General features: G+C 46.2%; 1 protein-coding gene across 2 annotated transcripts in view; it reads right to left on the reverse strand.

Annotated features, from left to right (window-relative positions):
- The window catches only part of NRAP (nebulin related anchoring protein), a 515982-nt gene that overhangs the window by 417659 nt on the left and 79959 nt on the right, over positions 1-18364 (reverse strand). For both annotated transcript variants that reach the window (XM_069611850.1, XM_069611849.1), the window contains exons 5-7: positions 17650-17754; positions 3333-3440; positions 846-950 (exon numbers count right to left, since the gene is read on the reverse strand). In XM_069611850.1, the coding sequence (XP_069467951.1) occupies positions 846-950; positions 3333-3440; positions 17650-17754 (318 nt within the window). The remainder of the gene's footprint in view (positions 1-845; positions 951-3332; positions 3441-17649; positions 17755-18364) is intronic.

An 18364-nucleotide genomic window follows, 5' to 3' on the forward strand; every position in this document is an offset into this window, starting at 1 on the left:
CTCACTGGCAGATTCAACCTGCAAGTCGTATCTGAGCAGCTGCTCAACTAGTTTCCACCAATTAGAGTGAATGCATATTGTTCACTGAACAGTATAAAAGATGGAGCATAGCACGTGGCCCTGGCACATGACAGAGTACCTACCATGGACTTGAGCAGACTGAAACAGATTAAGAGAGAGGGAGACCAGCAGAAAAGCAACAGAGGTGGTGTGCTGTTACAAACACCAGACAAATAACATGGGGTAAGGTTGAGGAATAATGATGGTCATACCGTGAAACAGATTAATCATTACTGTGTAGCTACAATGAATAATCCACCAGATCGTGAGTTATGGTTACTCCCCATTTTGAAGTCCAATAGGGCTCAATTGTGGATTGAAGAAATTGCAGCTGGTGCTATATCCATCAGAGAAAATTCCACTATTGTTCTGCAGGAAATACCTCTATGCAAATGCAGGAGTTATCTATTTCTTCTGGGAACCTAACTCATAATTTAGTGGACTGGAACTTCTGTTACTGCCTTTATTTTCACGTATCCCCAAAATTATTGAAAAGACGTCTTTGTTCTAGATTTTCAGTTTCCTTGAACAAAAATGTCTTTCTGAATAGGTAATAGAAAAAAGTCACCTCTATAGATGTCAGAGGCCTAGATTCTGGTCAGTAGTTGATCAATCAAGAAGCGTGCAGGTACACAAGCACCACACGCTACCCTCACACAGACTGCTCAACATGCATGTGCAGTGAAGCATGCAGCACATGCAGTCCTCACACCTGGAACTCATTTGCATCGAGAAAGCGGCACAGTATCGAAGGTGATCAGCCACTTCTCTGCCCTGTCACTTACATCACTCAAGAGTTGCCCTCCAGCCTTGGCATGCAGTATGCTTGGCGTGTCTGCCACACTGGTGTACTTAGATATCCTCTCCTCGTGTCCACGTTTGTACTCCACCTGCCAAAAAAGAAACGCATGTGTGAATTACAGGTGCACGACACACAGCAGCGTTTCACTAGAAGTTACTCTATAGGCAACAAAATGGCGGCACCATTCCTGAAAGCCTGCGTCTCTGTTAAAATGGATGTTAAGCAATAATTGTAGGTACAGCTCTTGTCCTGTGTTTGACACACACAAACGGTTGAAGGACCAATGCCACCTGCCATAATGTACTAGTGTAGGTCCTTGAAAGGAAGTCTCCCCTATGACAAGGAGACTTAGGGCCTCATTACACAGACAGCGGTAAGGGTTAACGGTTACTGTTAATGGTAACGGTGACCGTTAACTCTTACCGCCGTACTACGAGGTCCCTTTGCGGGTTGGGGAATTTAACGCCTGCTTTTTGCAGGTGTTAAAACCAAACCCGCAAAGGGACCTTGGTGCTAATTACAGCACTGCAAATTTGCAGTACCGTAATTAGCACCTTCCCCATTCCCATTATGCCCTATGGGGCAAAAATGGGAATGGGGAAGGGCAATAGTGGAAGGGGGAATTACCACCCCACCAACCTTGGAGTAGGGCGGTAATTCCCCTTTCCGCCAAGGCGGTGCCGGTAATTTACCTGCATGGACCAAGGTGCTAGTAGCACCTTGGTCCACCGCCTACTGTGTAATGAGGCCCTTAGAGGCTGATTCATGGAATATGTGCCCTGAAAAACAGGGATTTATGCACCATTTTGCCCGCGAATCCCCATTTGTTAAACAGGGATTTGCAGACAGAATGGCGCACAAATCGCTGTTTTTCGACACACAAATTCCACGAATCAGCCCCTTAGAGTCTGTGAGTTCTATCTCATAGGAGATAACTGTTGTGCATGGAATTCGGATGTAATAATTGCATATTCCCTGGTCATTACCCTGTTTTCCACAAACTCAATAGTAGCATGGCAGCCGGGAGCTGTGCTATGTGCACACACGTGTATGTGAATTTGTTATATCTGCTTCCGTCTTTTTTGTCGCAGTCTATAAGTAGTAAAGTGCTCAAGAATACAGAAAACATGTAAAGTGTAACCAGTTGCTTTTCAAGTCCTGGTAAAAGGGATCAATAATGTGGCGACTGCTGGCAACACTCCTTGTTGTTTCTGTGTCCATCGGCTGATGGTGGCTTTCAGGTGGGGTGCCCCTGTACCCAAGGAGCCAGCTGAAGTGGCGCAACCTTGCTCGCCCTGAATGGCTTGAGGGCAGCCCCACAAGTTTAGGGCGAGAGACACTGAAGTGTAACGACAGAGTAATGACAGGATTACTTATTAGTAATCTTAACTACATTGAGTTCTCCTCTTTCTTCTCGCCTCTCTCCTTCCCCCCTGACATTGCCCGTGCTTGGCACAAACTCGAATGCTTGATAGACGTATAGTGGCTAATTTTGAAATTCCCCGTAAATAATGTGGGGGGAACCGTTAATTTTGCACTTCATCATTTACATGTCAGAATACAAAAGAGGGTTGTGAAGTCGAGGCCAAATCACCTTTACACTTCTTGTTTCCACTCAACAGTGCAAATTGAGTAAACACTACCTGCTATTTATATTCTTCCCTCATTGGCTGATAGAACTGTCTTTACAATGTGTGACATTTGGCTTCAACCAAAGATGAAAGACATGTTTCCTTCATGACTACCTGTTATTTAGCCATAAACATAACACATGTAAAACAATCTGGACATATTACTTCCCAAATCTGTGCCCCCAGTGTCTATAGCCCCACCAGTTACAGCAACACCACTCTGGCAGCCCCTCAGATATTTAATGGGAGACAGTTTGGAGAAAGAGGCGTCAGAATGTAGGACCCATCTCTGGAACCGCTTTGGCCCAATGTTGAGTTTGTCACACATCTCTCAGCTTTTAATTCAGCTATGAGAAGATAAATGTTCAACTATACTTTCAAAACAGACCCATTTATTGTCGAAAAGACAACCCCATTCTGAGTGACCAGGATCCACCAGTACGTTTCTGGATCCCACCCAACCCAGCCTTGTCTCAAAACTATGAGAGGACCATTAGATTCTTCGACTAGTGTCAAATTCATCCTCCCACCATATGTCAATTTAATCCCTCAATTCTAACTCGGAAGTAGTTCCTCAGTAACACGTATTGACGAAACTAGCTCCAACCACCTCTGCCCGGGCACAGCCAAGACGGGTGACTCTACGTACGACTGGTTCAGGACGGATACCCTCTGACTTATCCTACCCCAGCCTGCTAAGCGGGATACTTTCCTGAAATACTTGGATAATAGCCTGGAGGGGTGGGCCATCATTTATATGGGGAGTTCAAATGTTCAACTGCAGTGGATGTTTTTTCTTAATTGTTCGTGGTGTCTATCAGCGTTCATTTGCTACTTACGTTACTCGCTAGTTCATTCGCCTTCCTCGCTATCTGGAACGCAGGAGTGATCATTGCCGGGAAGCTCCCCTTTCCCTTCTGCTGCTCATACCCTTCTGTGTATTTCAGCTGTGACAAAAGAGCAGTGTTTGGGGTAAGGATTGTACATTCACATTGGATTTACAGTTCAGCATCAGAAATCTCTACCTGGCAACGGTGCAGACAGCACCCTGGTGCTATTTGCTTATTGGAAGTAAATGGGTTACCAATGGTATGTTACCTTATCCTTAGCACTTCACTGGAAAAATAAAATATATACAACTTTAAGGGATTGTATCGTTAGGTTTCTCTTGAAAACATTTGCAAAACCAGTGGAAAATAACATTCTTAAAGGACATGCTGTTGCGGGAACAATAATCGTGTCGTTCTTCCCTGGCAAATTGGGTCATCTTTTTACTTTTAACATTTATTAGCAGCCAGGACGGGGGAACCAACCAATCAGGTTGCTTGGATTGCAGGCTGAAGCCCATGATCCAAGCCCGCATTCCAAACAACCTGACGGCTGCTCTCCCGCCCCGCCATCTTCCCCTCACCGTTCGCTTCCCTCGGTCTCCATTCCCTCCCCTCCTCACCCCATTTACCCACCTTATTCTTTTGGTGACGGCTCAACCGCTGATGCCACTCCAGTCACTCAGGCCACCATGGAAACGGAAGAAGGGCTCGGCTCCGCTTGGAGTCCTGTCTTCCAGCTCCACGGCAGCCATCTTAGTTAAGTATTTTGTATGAAGGAATGGGTTGGTGCGAGGCATGCCATTCATTCACACAAAATACATTGCTGTCAGCAATCGGAAACCCAGGTGCTTAAAGCAATTATACCCAATCCGGAAGGCCGGATAAGATGGTTACAGCACCAGGGCCCATCATAAAAGGCCCTCGCTGTGCTCATGCCTGTAACTTGAGCCCTGGGCTGTCACCACCCAATTCAGCCTGCTGGATTGGGTATTGCAGCTTAATTACAGTGTAGTGTTTTGTGCCGTTCCTCACTTTCAAATTTATAATAAGTGGAGTCCACAAAGAGGCTGAACACAAATTCGTCGGACATCCTCCTCTCTAACTCTCTCATCACTCCCCTCTCTTGGACAGAGCACTTTCTGCTTTCCTCTCACCTGAAACTCTCTGTCCCTCAGCCAGCCAAAGCCCACCCAGCATGGCCACCTACCTACTCGGTCATTTGGCCCATGAAGCATCTGTCATGAGAATCCGCCTGAAGCCTACCTCCAAGTGCAACTCTTGCTAAGGCTCTGACATAACCGCACTGAAATGCAAGTGCAGGGTGGCTGAGAGGAAGTGAAGGGCTTCGGGCACATCCTCTGACAAACTGGCCTGCTGCCTGCTCCAAAGGGAATACAGACTCTGTCCTGTCCAAGAAGAGAGTCCACATCCAAGTCCACATCTCTGCGGCCTCTAACAACATGGCTGAACTATTTAAAATCTGCAAGGAGCTGCCCAATCTTGTTGCGTCTCCACCTCTCCTATTCCCTCTCAGGCCCTCTGTATGACTCTGGCTTCTCACTTCACCACTAAATCTCAGGACACCTTGTTCTTGCTCTCCTCTTCCTCTTCTGCTCCTTCTACCTCACTTGGCGCCCCTTTCTCCTCTTTCTCTCTGACAACACCTGACAATGTTTCTAGACAAGTCCTCTCGATGAAGGTGTCATCCAAACAGGTGCTTCCCTGCTCCTCCAGAACCATCAAGGACCACATTGGCACACTCACTCCAGCCGTGGCCGATTTCTGCAACTGCTCCTTCGCAACTGGTTCTTTCACCTCTCCCCTCGAGCACTCCCTTGTGCACCCCCTCCTTAAAAAGCCTTCTACCGATCCTACCTGTCTGGCAAACTATTGTCCGATCTCTATTACTTCTTTCCTGGGAAAACTCCTGGAAAAGCTGGCCATCTCCCAGCTTACTCTCCACACTGAATCTGTTGGTTGTCTCCATGACCATCAGTCTGGCTTCAGAGCAGCCAGAGGCACAGACGCTTCTCTCCTGAACACCCGTGAAGATCTGCTCTCTAATCTTGACTCCAGCCTTCCTTCTGTCCTCATACTCCTTGACGTTTCCTCTGCTTTTGACTTGGTCAATCATGCCATCCTGATCAATCGACTCAGTGAGAACCTGAGCATCACGGATCAGGCCCTGGAGTGGTTGACCTCCTTCCTCCTAGACCAACCCTCCCAGGTCCAACTTGGGTCCTTTCTTTCCACCACCTCTCTCTCCACATGTGGTGTTCCCCGGGGCTCTATCCTCTCATCCTGGCTCTTCAAGATCTACTTGGCTCCATTGGCCCACCTGATCACGCCTTCTCTAACCTTCAGTGTTATGCGGATGACACTCAGCTCTCTTTCAGGCTCCCCTCAGCCTCCTCTCCTCTCTCACTCATTCCGGACTGTCTATCCATGATTCAGGATTGGTGTGCCTCCAACGAATTCTGCCTCATACCAGTAAGACGGAGATCCTTCTCATTGGGACCCTTGCCCCCGCTTTCCTCCTCTCACTATAGCCACCCTCCTTGGGCCCTCTTCCTTCGCCTTCATGTGAGGAAAAATCCTTGGTGTCATCTTCGAATCCACTCTTTTCACATCATGGACCTTGCCAAGAAGGCCCACTACCAGCTGCACCTCCTCAGAGGTGTTCTGCCTTTTCTCACCTTCTCCCAGAAGCTCACTGTTTCCAGAGACCTGGTTCTCTCTAGGCTGGGCTACTGCAACAGCCTCTTTCTCAATCTGCCTTCCTCTACTCTCTGCCTTCTGCAGCTAACCCAGAACAGGACTGCAAGAGCTATCCTCGGCCTCAAGCCCATGGACCGTATCTCCAGTCCTGAAATCTCTCCACTGGCTCCCGGTGGCTGCAGGGAGAAAGTTCAAGACCCTCTGTATCATCCACTAGGCTTTCTGGGGCCAGGGCCCGCACTACATCCAAATCTCTCTTCTAAAATACCCTCCTTCTCGAGCCCTTTGCACAGCTACCTTCAACTCTCTGAGAGTCAGACACTTTTCCAGGCAGAGATTGGGGGGTAGATCACTCTCCTCTGCAGGTGTCTCCCTCTGGCATGGCCTCCCTGTGCCTCACAAACTTGAGCCGGACCACCTGAAGTTCTGGAAGCAGCTCAAAAACTTCCCTTTCTCCTCTGCTATCTCTCCCTCGCCTGCTCAACTACCCGTCTGCTGCACCAACTGGTTGCTTGGTACCCTAAGAGTCACACTGGGTATCAAGCTCCTCCATAATCAGTCTCACCTCACTGCCTTTGGGCCTCCTGTGGGGCTGTAACTTTAACCTATAAGTCACCTCCCCCCTTGCATGTACCCAGAGTTGCGCTGCCCTGGCTTCACTTACTTAGAGCAATGCTGCTCTGATTGCATTCCCCCCCCTCCCTGCACTTCCCCCTCTCCGTCCCCCTGCAATTTGCGCTGTCGCACTTGCACAATCTGAATGACACAAGGCCTAGTAAAATCGTTTGTCTTGTCCTCTCTCTGTTTCCCTCCCTTGTCTTGTCGCACCTAGAAACACAACACTTGTGTACAGGCACGTTATAGATGACACATCATATCATAAAGGTGTTCTCTGTGCATTTCTTCCTGCTTGTCTCTGGTAATGGATGGGATATGACTATATGCACTGTGCCTTTGAGGTCCAGGAAATGACGCTGAGTCGCTGCCATGATCTGTAGCTATTAGTAGACTTTCTCTTCAATGTTGAAACTGTGCCAACTGGGCTCAGCTTCCCCACTTTCCACAGGTCACATCCCTCTCCTATAGTCCTAACCTCCTTCTTCACCACATTGCTACTGCTGCTCTGGCCCTCCTTCTCCTAGACACTGTTCCACTTGCTTATTCTACCTCCCACCTTGGGCCTGACCCCTTCAGATGTCTCAGCCTTAGCCATTGTCTTGTGCCAAGCATCCCAACTCATGCCTTCCTGGCCCACCTTCTCAAGAAGTCTCAAACTAACCTCCACCTGATGTTTCAATACAGCCTCCTCTTGATCTCTATATTCAACTTTTTCCAGATGTTTCCAATCAACCTCCTTCTGATCTCACCAATAGAGCACATCCTGACGTCCTCCCACTGTTATCTGTACCTTCTCTCAGCCACTTGCGCACCAGTCTACCTCCTTGCTCTCTGACTTGCTCCAAACTCCTGCCAGCAGATCCCACTCCAAACACCCACACTAACTGACTGGGAGTCTGAGCGTATAAAGGCATATGATCCCTCCCACAGGACAGGGCTTTCTGTAAGGGTCTGAACCACAGGATGTAATTGGCTGAACTTTTCTGATTCAATTGTGTGTGATTTGCACCTTTCGGGCCAATTGAAGCCTTTGAGGGGCTGATCCACCTTCTTGTATTGTACTGACTGTGCTTGAGTGGATGCTGTCACCTCAGGTAGCCCAGAGCATGTCTTTTGCTTGCCAGTGACACAGAGCAGGTACTCATGCTCCGGTTACATTCGAGAGTCAGCTGAAGCTAAGTAGAGTAAAAGCATTTTCAAATGTGCTGCTTTTTTTGTTTAGCTCTGTTCCATTGCTAAGATCCTTTTGAAAGAGGGTGTCCCTGTATCAATGCATGTAAGAATGTTTGTTTTACTGAAGTTGTAGAAGCTTTTAATGGGAAACCTATATATAGTGGCTCTTTAACCAAAGATTTGCTTTGAATTTCAATGTATTTTAAGGAAACTTTAACCATAACATCCCTTTAACCAAAGGTTTTTTGTTTTTTTGTTTTATTTTGTTTGTTTTGGAATGCTTTACAGAATTATTGCAACAGTGCCCATGCACAGAGGCTATTTTGAGCAGGCCAGGGACAAATTAAACCCCAAACCTTCGATTAGCTCACTGGGCATGGCCTAATGTGGTGCCCAGTGGCTACCTTGACCTGACATGGCCTTCAGCACTTCCCTGTCAACCCCTAAACCACATGATAGACCCACTGGGCAGGGCCTGAGGTCACAACCACTAGTTAATTGTCTGGGTAGGGCAACACCATAAAACACCATATAGGTCCACTGTTCATAGCCTGTTGCCAAACCCAGTGGCTACCTTGAGCAGAGCACAGTACATTACAATAATTTTCAATAGTAAAGGAAACGTTAGTTGCATGACTCAGGAATTAAGGCAGAAGAATCCCTCTAGCATGGGAAACACAGGAAAAGTGCTGTATACAGGTAAGTCTTTAGATTGGAGACAACATCAGGGTTCAAAATTGCTGGGAGATATTTAGGTCCTGATTCTAGCCTTGGAGAGACTGGTTAGCTTGACCAGGAGCTATTTTCAGATCTTCAGGTCAACTAGTGCCTTACAAACATACATATGTGCCATTAACTTTGTATGTTTCAGAATGTCAACACCGAAGAATCTGTCATGCGACCAATGAAGCGAATGTCAGTTGCTGCTTTTTACGGCACTTTCTTCCCCACTCCCACTACAGCCACTGACTCTCACACTGACACAGCCCTTGCTAACCTGCACCTCTCCATCTCCAACACCCTGGACATCCTTGCCCCTGTCATGAGGATTCGCATGAAGCCTGCCTCCAAGCGCAACACGTGCTTTGAGTCCGGCCTAGCCTCTCTGAAACGCAAATGCAGAGTTGCTGAGCGGAAGTGGGTGGCTTCAAGCACATCCACTGACAGGCTGGCCTGCTGCCTGCTCCAATGGCAATACAGATGCTCCATCTGCTCAAAGAAGAAGGCCTCTGGGCCACTAACAACACAGCTGAACTGTTCAAAATCTGCAAGAAACTTGCCAATCCCACTGCAGTCTCCACTTCTCCTCTGCCATCCCCGACCCTCTACACTGCACCGACCTCCCACTTCACAACCAAAACTCAGGACATCCTGTCCTCACTCTCCTCACCTCCCCTCCCCTCCCCTCCCTCCTCTGTCGCCTGCTCTCAGGCCTCCCTCGGTCTCCCTCTTCTCGTCCCTCCTTCCTACTCTCCTCTTTCTTGCCCATATCACCGGATGAGGTCTCTAAACAAGTCCTCTCTATGAAGGTCTCCTCCAAACAAGTGCTCCTCTGCTCCTCCAGAACTAGCAAGGACAACATTGCCTCCCTTGCGCCTTGGACGATTTCTGTAATCACTCCTTTGAAATTGGTTCCCTACCGCTATCCATCAAGCCCTCCCTTTTGATTCCCCTCTTCAAAAAGCCCTCTGCAGACCCCTCCTGGCCAACTAACTACTGCCATATCTCCATTACCCCCTTCCTGGGCAAACTCCTGGAAATGCTGGTCATCTCCCAACTGATCCACCACACTGAAGCTGTTGGTTGTCTACACGACCACCAATCTGGCTTCTGAACAGCCAGAGGCACGGAAACTGCTCTCATGAACATGCGCAAAGTCTTGTTCTCAACTCTCGAGTCCAACACTCCTTCCTTTCTCATCCTTCTTGATCTTTCCTCTGCCTTTGATATGGTCAATCACGCCACACTTATAAATCGGCTCTGATATACCCCTGGCATCACGGACCTGGCACTGGACCGGTTGACCTCCTTCCTCTATGACTGACCTTCCCAGGTTCAACTGGATCCTTTCCTCTCATTCATCACACACTCCACCTGCAGCGACCCTCAGGGCTCTATCCTCTCGCTGTGGCTCTTCAACATCTCCCTCTGGCCCACTTGATCACCACCTTCTCTCCTCACTTCCAGTATTATGCAGACTACACACAACTCTCCTACATGCTTCCCTCCACTTCTTCCTCTCTCATTCCTGACTATCTGACTGCTATCCAGGCCTGGTGCGCTGCTAATGATCTCTGCCAAAATGCCAATAAGATCCTTCTCATTGGGACCCGTGCTCATTCCTTCCCTCCCACTCTCTGCCCAACCTCCATGGGTCACCTCCCCTCACCCTTTTCTGAGGCTAAAAATCTTGGCCTCATGTTCGACTCCTCTCTCCTTCTCTCCTCACATTGCGGACCTTGCCAAGAAGGACCACTTTCATCTGCATCCCCTTAGAGGCATCCTCACTTTCCTCACCTTCCCTCAGAAACTCAGTGTTTCCAAAGCTGTGGTCCTCTCTTTGCTGGACTACTGCAACAGCCTCTTCCTTAATCTGCCTTTATCCTCCCTTCACCCCCCCTTCAACTAATCCAGAATAGGACTGCAATACTAATCCTTGGTCTCAAGCATGGGGACCACATCTCTCCAACCCTACAATCTCTCCACTGGCTCTGGTTGATGCAAGGATCAAGTTCAAGACGTTCTGCATCATCCACAAGGCATTCTGCGGCCTGGGACCACGCTATCTCCAACTCTCTCTCCCTAAATACCTCCCTGCTGGAGCCCTTCGGTCTCCTAGTTACAACTCTCTGCAGAACAGATGCTTTTCCAAGTAAAGAGTGGGAGTAGATCTCACTCATCTGCAGGTGCGCCCTCTGGAATGGCCTCCTTGCCCCTCTCAGACTGAGCCGGATCTCCTTAAGTTCTGAAAGCTTCTGAAGGACATCCTTTTCTCTTCTTCCTTCCCACTCCCCCACCCCTGCTAATGCCCCCCTCTGCCGCATTGACGGGCTGCCTGGTTCCTTCTGAGTCCTACAGGGCACCAGGCCCTCCTCGCCCAGTGTACCCCAGCACCCCGGTCCCCCCTGACCTCACCACCCCTAACCCGCCCTTGCCCTTCTGGGTCTCCTTCCCCTCACTAGAAAGGCTGGGGTTGGCATCCCTACCTAGCCCAGTGCACCCTCGTTCTCGCACTTAGCAGGTGAAACATCACTCCCTGTAATTCCAAGGCATTCCCCTGCACTTGCCCACCTGAATTTCCCTTGGCACACGCCTACTCCCACAGGCCCTCTTCTTTACCTCCTCCTCTACCGCAGCACTTGCACACACTCTACTCTGCCCTGCACTTCCCTTCCCACCCTAGTTGTTCCCATTCCGCTCCAACCGGCACCCCCCCACTCCCCTGCATATCTTGTGACTGCACTTGCACAATCCAAATGACGCAAGGCCTAGTAGGATCATTATTGTTATTTTTCATCTCTGCCACCCCCCGAACCCCTTTTTTTGTCTTGTGGCACTTGAAACATAATTTGCTGTTTAGGCGCTTTATATGTACACGAAATTAATAAATAAATACCATTTTTGTCCTCACCTCTTTGATGGCTGGGGTGATCCAAGGCTAAGGGTGAAGGCAAGAAGGAACGAAACAGTTGAGCTGGTAGGTTGAAGCGGACAAGCAGCACTATTATGAACTCCATGGAGGTAAGTCCATTAGATTGAGCAGATGAGGCATAAAAGCATTGCGAAATGGCCTGACTTAGTCAAGATTGGGGACCATGGAGTCAGGATTGATTTGTCTTTTTAGTGATTGATAAATGAGGGGAAGAAGCAGGGGGAAATGGTGAAGTGTTTAAGTGTGAGGAATTCGAACATCTGCACGTGGATTGTGCGCTCGCTTGGGCTTTTCTGAAATGTTGTATGAAATGGAATGAAGAGGGATCAGTAAGAAAAGGGGGGCACCTGGCTTTTCCCTGACCGGTCCAGGTTCTACAAGGTATAAATAAACAATTGGTCAGGGCGATCCCAGACAGAACAAGAATAGATGAACACTGACCATTCAGTAGTTTCGTTCCCATATAAAGTGTGGTTATTGTATGCAAAATCAGTTCATAAGAGAGACATACCATAAGGGCATATGGCAAAAACGTGCACATTCATAACAAAGAAACAAAAAATGATTACAATTCATATATATTTTTCAATCGTCAGGTGATTCTTTCCATGTGCAGCCTTGTCTTTTAACAAGGTTTCCGGTAAAAACAATGAAGATTAAAACATGACGTGTTTTCTGCCACATTGGCTTGAAAAGACAAGCAATAGTGTTTCGGCCTATAGCATTTTGAATAGCTCCAATCTAACAGCCTTCATCAGGACGTGAATTATCCTGTAGGTTCCTCACCACCTGTGGTATGTATTGTGCTTTAAATACCTTGCATGGGAGAATAGATTTTAATTGAAGAAAAGCTGTGGGTTCGCAAATAAAGTCTGTGCGCTAGTAATCACTGATTGGAGTAAAAGTTCTATCGAAAATTGTAAGGTGTCAGCAGCATTACCACCCACGCAGCCAGACCACCCTGGCTGGAACTGAAAATTGGTAGAAGAAAGGGTGAGGTGGAGACGCGGTAGATACTACAACAATAAGGCACACAAATAATATAGTTGATGTTTTAATTGTAGCAGAAACAGCCGACACGTGTTTCGGCACGCTGGTCGTTCTCAAGGCTGGGTAATTAGTAGATCATGATATAATAAACAACAAAAAAGGAGTTACAAATCAGAGTTGATACACACATTAACAACATCATCGCATAAACAAAAGATGGTGATTGAAATTAGAGCAAAACAAACATACCACAACACATTGTATAGTACAAAAATTGTTGGCATACCATGAACCAGGGTTGGAGAGTGGAGTATGTGAGGTGGAAGCAGTTGCAAAAATTAAAACAGAGCAAACATTGTATAATGAGTATAGTTATTTTTGAAAATGTTCAACCTGTGAGTACAATACTAGAATGGTGGTCCCATTTAATGTATACAGCACTCAGTGTGAAAAAATATAAAAAGGGACGATCCCTTTGAACAGTGCGCAGAGACACCGGAGCCACCAGCCATGCATTGAAAACACCAATCACTCATTAATCGAATAGAGAGAATGTCTTATAGCAACATATAAATGGTCACCAAATGGCCCTTGAGAAATCAAAAGAAAGTCCTGACAGGAAGAGACTAGAGTCCAAAGGGAACAAAATAATAAATAGTCTAAACTTACCGTACGCAAAACAAATATGTTGATAAATCGTGGTGGGGTAATTCCTAAACCAAAATAACCATGGGTGAAAAATAAAGTAAAACTCAATAAACGGATCAGATTATTGTGCAGATGACCAAAGCTAAAGGTGAAGAATATCAAATTAACATACCATAAAAAAGAAGGCGATGTGAGACTCAATCGGACATCGCATGCAGATCACAATCCCTGCTGTAATGGCCGAATAGATTGTAGTTTTCAGCGCAGTCAAAGGTCATGCGTGTGTGGCACAGTGAATGTGCATCCAGTCGGGATGTAGTCCACATATAGATTTAAACATGCAGCCTAATTGGTGAGCACCCTGTATGCACTCGGAAAAAAATAATTGCCCCTTTGTATTCGCGCAGGTCATTAGGCTGGCCGGCATCTGCAACTGTTTCATAGCCGTCACCAATGTGCGGCTGACCTCTGTTGTGAATCAGTGCCTCTAGAAACACCTGCAATGTACAGTTTGGAGTACATTAATCACCATGAAAGGAATGCAGAAAATGGGATGAATGGAAGGATGGATGCGGGTGAAACCCTTGACTAGAGCAAGCACAGGAACGACGCACAATCCCAGGAGAAAATGACATAAATGAGGGACTACATGCGGGTCTTCCACTTGGAGGCCTGAAATCCATCTATGGTATCAATCTTTTCACTCATGATCGATCCTTCCGTCGCAAGGTCCTGTAAACAGCAAGTCCTCCCACGAAGCAGCAGAACTTCTACACAAGGAGGTCAAAAGGCTGTGTTGTGTCTTCCTATTTGGAATAGGACCTTGGAGCAAATTTTCTTCAAAGCCGTACATTGCACAAGAGGATCTGTTTCATTTGCACGTTGGTGCAAACAAGCCCCCTCTCTATAATTTTCATCATTTGCACTACACAGTGCAATAGGTAGCTATAGAAAGCAGGTGAACTCCTTGTTTTGCGCTTGTTTTGCACTTAGTCTGCTTAGTGTATACAGAGAGGACCTGTCGTGTTTACACTTTGACAAACACAGTTGCCCTCTGTGTAATTTTCATCTTTTGCAAGGCAAAGTGAATTTTAAAATGGTGTTATACGCACTTGCACACCTCCATTTTTCACTCTGCTGTGCAAACAGAGTAAATGTCACCTATCCCCTGTGATAATGGATTCCTATGAAATTTGCCAGATTTGTGCTGGTGTAAATCATTGGAATCCACGTTTTTCCGCCAGTATGAAAATGTCATGCTAGGGAAATGCTGGAGTATTTGCATGACGGAGAGTAAGGTGGAGACGGAATTGTAACGTACAATCATTGGCTTCTCTCTATAATACAAATGGATGAAAAGTAGAGCTAATGTACATTGAATGCATAAAAGTTGCATACATGACTTTTATGCAATAAATGTGCATCACGCCTCGCTGAATATTAGTGCCATATTGCAAATTAAGGAAATGCAGCCTACTATTTATGCACGGCAGACAACATTTACAATTAATTCAGATGGAATCCGCATGCTTTTTGCTGTCTAAAAAGGTGGCAGATTCCATAAGAATCCACAGCAGTTATGTCAGCATAAAAATGTCACGCTGGCATGAATGCTAGTGTATTCGTATGGCCGCGATGATGGGATGGAGAAAAAAGTAATTCCATTCCGTGCCCGCTCTCCACCATACCAATGTATTAAAACATGGAGTATAGTACAATTCATGCATAACACTTTTACATATGCATTTTATGCATGAATTTCACTCAAAACGAAACTGAGCTCCCTTGTAGTAAGTTTTCGATAACACATGGCAGCAAGTGCATTAACTCAGCAAGCTTTCTTTCCCACTAAGCTGCTCATTTTACAGCAGAGTTGTTAGTGCCCCTCATCGACATAAAGGTTAATTCGTTTCAAGCCGATCACATGTTATTGGTACTTATTGAGGCACGTTTTCCAGTTTGCACTTAGGTGCAAATAGCTCCCCTCTGTGTAATTTTCATCATTTGCACTTTGGAGCGCAAAAGGGAGGTCTAAAGAGGAGGCAAAATCGATTTCATGCCACCGTTTTTCCTGCAGTGAGAACTGGGTAAACGCTGCCTGACACTTGTGCACTGGCTGTGCACTGGCAGTCAAGTTTTGCAATGGATTCCTATGGAATCTGCCTGCCTTGTGCTAGTGTAAAAAGCAGGTGGATTCAGTTTGTATGTCAGCATAAAAATGTCACGCTGGCATGAATGCTAGTGTATTCGTATGGCCGCGATGATGGGATGGCGAAAAAAGAAATTCCATTCCGTGCCCGCTCTCCACCATACCAATGTATTAAAACATGGAGTATAGTACAATTCATGCATAACACTTTTACATATGCATTTTATGCATGAATTTCACTCAAAACGAAAATGAGCTCCCTTGTAGTAAGTTTTCGATAACACATGGCAGCAAGTGCATTAACTCAGCAAGCTTTCTTTCCCACTAAGCTGCTCATTTTACAGTAGAGTTGTTAGTGCCCCTCATCGACATAAAGGTTAATTCGTTTCAAGCCGATCACATGTTATTGGTACTTATTGAGGCACGTTTTCCAGTTTGCACTTAGGTGCAAATAGCTCCCCTCTGTGTAATTTTCATCATTTGCACTTTGGAGCGCAAAAGGGAGGTCTAAAGAGGAGGCAAAATCGATTTCATGCCACCGTTTTTCCTGCAGTGAAAACTGGGTAAACGCTGCCTGACACTTGTGCACTGGCTGTGCACTGGCAGTCAAGTTTTGCAATGGAGTCCTATGGAATCTGCCTGCCTTGTGCTAGTGTAAAAAGCAGGTGGATTCAGTTTGTATGCCAGCATGAAAATGTCACGCTGGCATGAATGCTAGTGTATTCATATGGCCGCGATGATGGGATGGCGAAAAAAGTAATTCCATTCCGTGCCCGCTCTCCACCATACCAATGTATTAAAGCATGGAGTATAGTACAATTCATGCATAACACGTTTACATATGCATTTTATGCATGAATTTCACTCAAAACGAAAATGAGCTCCCTTGTAGTAGGTTTTCGATAACACATGGCAGCAAGTGCATTAACTCAGCAAGCTTTCTTTCCCACTAAGCTGCTCATTTTACAGTAGAGTTGTTAGTGCCCCTCATCGACATAAAGGTTAATTCGTTTCAAGCTGATCACATGTTATTGGTACTTATTGAGGCACGTTTTCCAGTTTGCACTTAGGTGCAAATAGCTCCCCTCTGTGTAATTTTCATCATTTGCACTTTGGAGCGCAAAAGGGAGGTCTAAAGAGGAGGCAAAATCGATTTCATGCCACCGTTTTTCCTGCAGTGAAAACTGGGTAAACGCTGCCTGACACTTGTGCACTGGCTGTGCACTGGCAGTCAAGTTTTGCAATGGAGTCCTATGGAATCTGCCTGCCTTGTGCTAGTGTAAAAAGCAGGTGGATTCAGTTTGTATGCCAGCATGAAAATGTCACGCTGGCATGAATGCTAGTGTATTCGTATGGCCGCGATGATGGGATGGCGAAAAAAGTAATTCCATTCCGTGCCCGCTCTCCACCATACCAATGTATTAAAGCATGGAGTATAGTACAATTCATGCATAACACGTTTACATATGCATTTTATGCATGAATTTCACTCAAAACGAAAATGAGCTCCCTTGTAGTAGGTTTTCGATAACACATGGCAGCAAGTGCATTAACTCAGCAAGCTTTCTTTCCCACTAAGCTGCTCATTTTACAGTAGAGTTGTTAGTGCCCCTCATCGACATAAAGGTTAATTCGTTTCAAGCCGATCACATGTTATTGGTACTTATTGAGGCACGTTTTCCAGTTTGCACTTAGGTGCAAATAGCTCCCCTCTGTGTAATTTTCATCATTTGCACTTTGGAGCGCAAAAGGGAGGTCTAAAGAGGAGGCAAAATCGATTTCATGCCACCGTTTTTCCTGCAGTGAAAACTGGGTAAACGCTGCCTGACACTTGTGCACTGGCTGTGCACTGGCAGTCAAGTTTTGCAATGCATTCCTATGGAATCTGCCTGCCTTGTGCTAGTGTAAAAAGCAGGTGGATTCAGTTTTTATGCCAGCATGAAAATGTCACGCTGGCGTAAATGCTACCGGATTTGTGTGGCAGAGAGGAAGGAAAGGCGATATCATTGGTTACGATGCGTGCACAATTTGTGTTATTAATATGCATTAAAATGTGCAGTAATATAAAAATAATGCGAATAAATGTTGATGTAATGATTTAACATACACTTTTTTTGTTACTCTTTTTGGAACGGAAGACCTATTGTGAATTATACAGTTGAGCTTGTTAGTTAAAAGAAAAAGTTCTCTTCACGCACTTGTGTAATACAATCACAAAACATCCGGATTCTCTAAATGGGCATTTGTATGATGGCGCCTGGTTGCATTTTTAAACCTACTGAGACATGAGTGACTAGTTGCCGCTGCCCCACCCCCTGGAAGAAAGACTTGCAAACTCTATGGGTGCATCAACATGGCAAGCGCCAGGTTATACATACGTCACTGAGAGTCTTCTGGGCCTGCGCCACCCGCACCATTTCCGGGTCCGGCACGGTGGGGGAGTACCAACATTTCTCCTCTTCGTATGCAGCCTGGTATGCATTCTAGAAACAACAGAAACACAGTCTTTTAGGCGCTACGTATTGCAGATAACCCAACCCTGATGCATTGCTGTTAAACAGAGGGGCACAGCAGGAACATCATTTCACCAAAATGCCAGGGGTAGCGAAAGTGACATCACATGACCCTTGACCCCCGATGACATCACAGGAAGTGATTTCATTTGACCCCACCCCAAAGTGATATCGCGGGAAGCGATGGAACACAACCTTTCACCCGTTGACAAAACAGGAAGTGGCATCACATAGCATTGTACACTACGAAAAATATGGTTACTTTATCACTATAATATGATGTACCTTTCATACCTGAATGGATCGCCATATTTATCGTTAGGATCAGTGTGTATAGGCCCATATTACCAAATGACTGACTGGAAGCAGATGTCCATGACCAAATGATAATGATGTGTTATTAAATAACACTTAAGCTTAAGCGCTTTACATAGAAGAAATATACACTCAATATCACCCAACCTGTGTTGGTACCCATTTATCGATCTCAGAAGGATGAAAGGCTGAGTTGAGGCGTTTCACTTTGCGCTGGTGCAACTGCAATTTTGCACAGAATTAGACAGTGGCAGGAACTGGCCAG

The sequence above is a fragment of the Ambystoma mexicanum genome, chromosome 8 (assembly GCF_040938575.1).
Source record: "Ambystoma mexicanum isolate Mex_15411 chromosome 8, UKY_AmexF1_1, whole genome shotgun sequence".
Taxonomy (NCBI): domain Eukaryota; kingdom Metazoa; phylum Chordata; class Amphibia; order Caudata; family Ambystomatidae; genus Ambystoma; species Ambystoma mexicanum.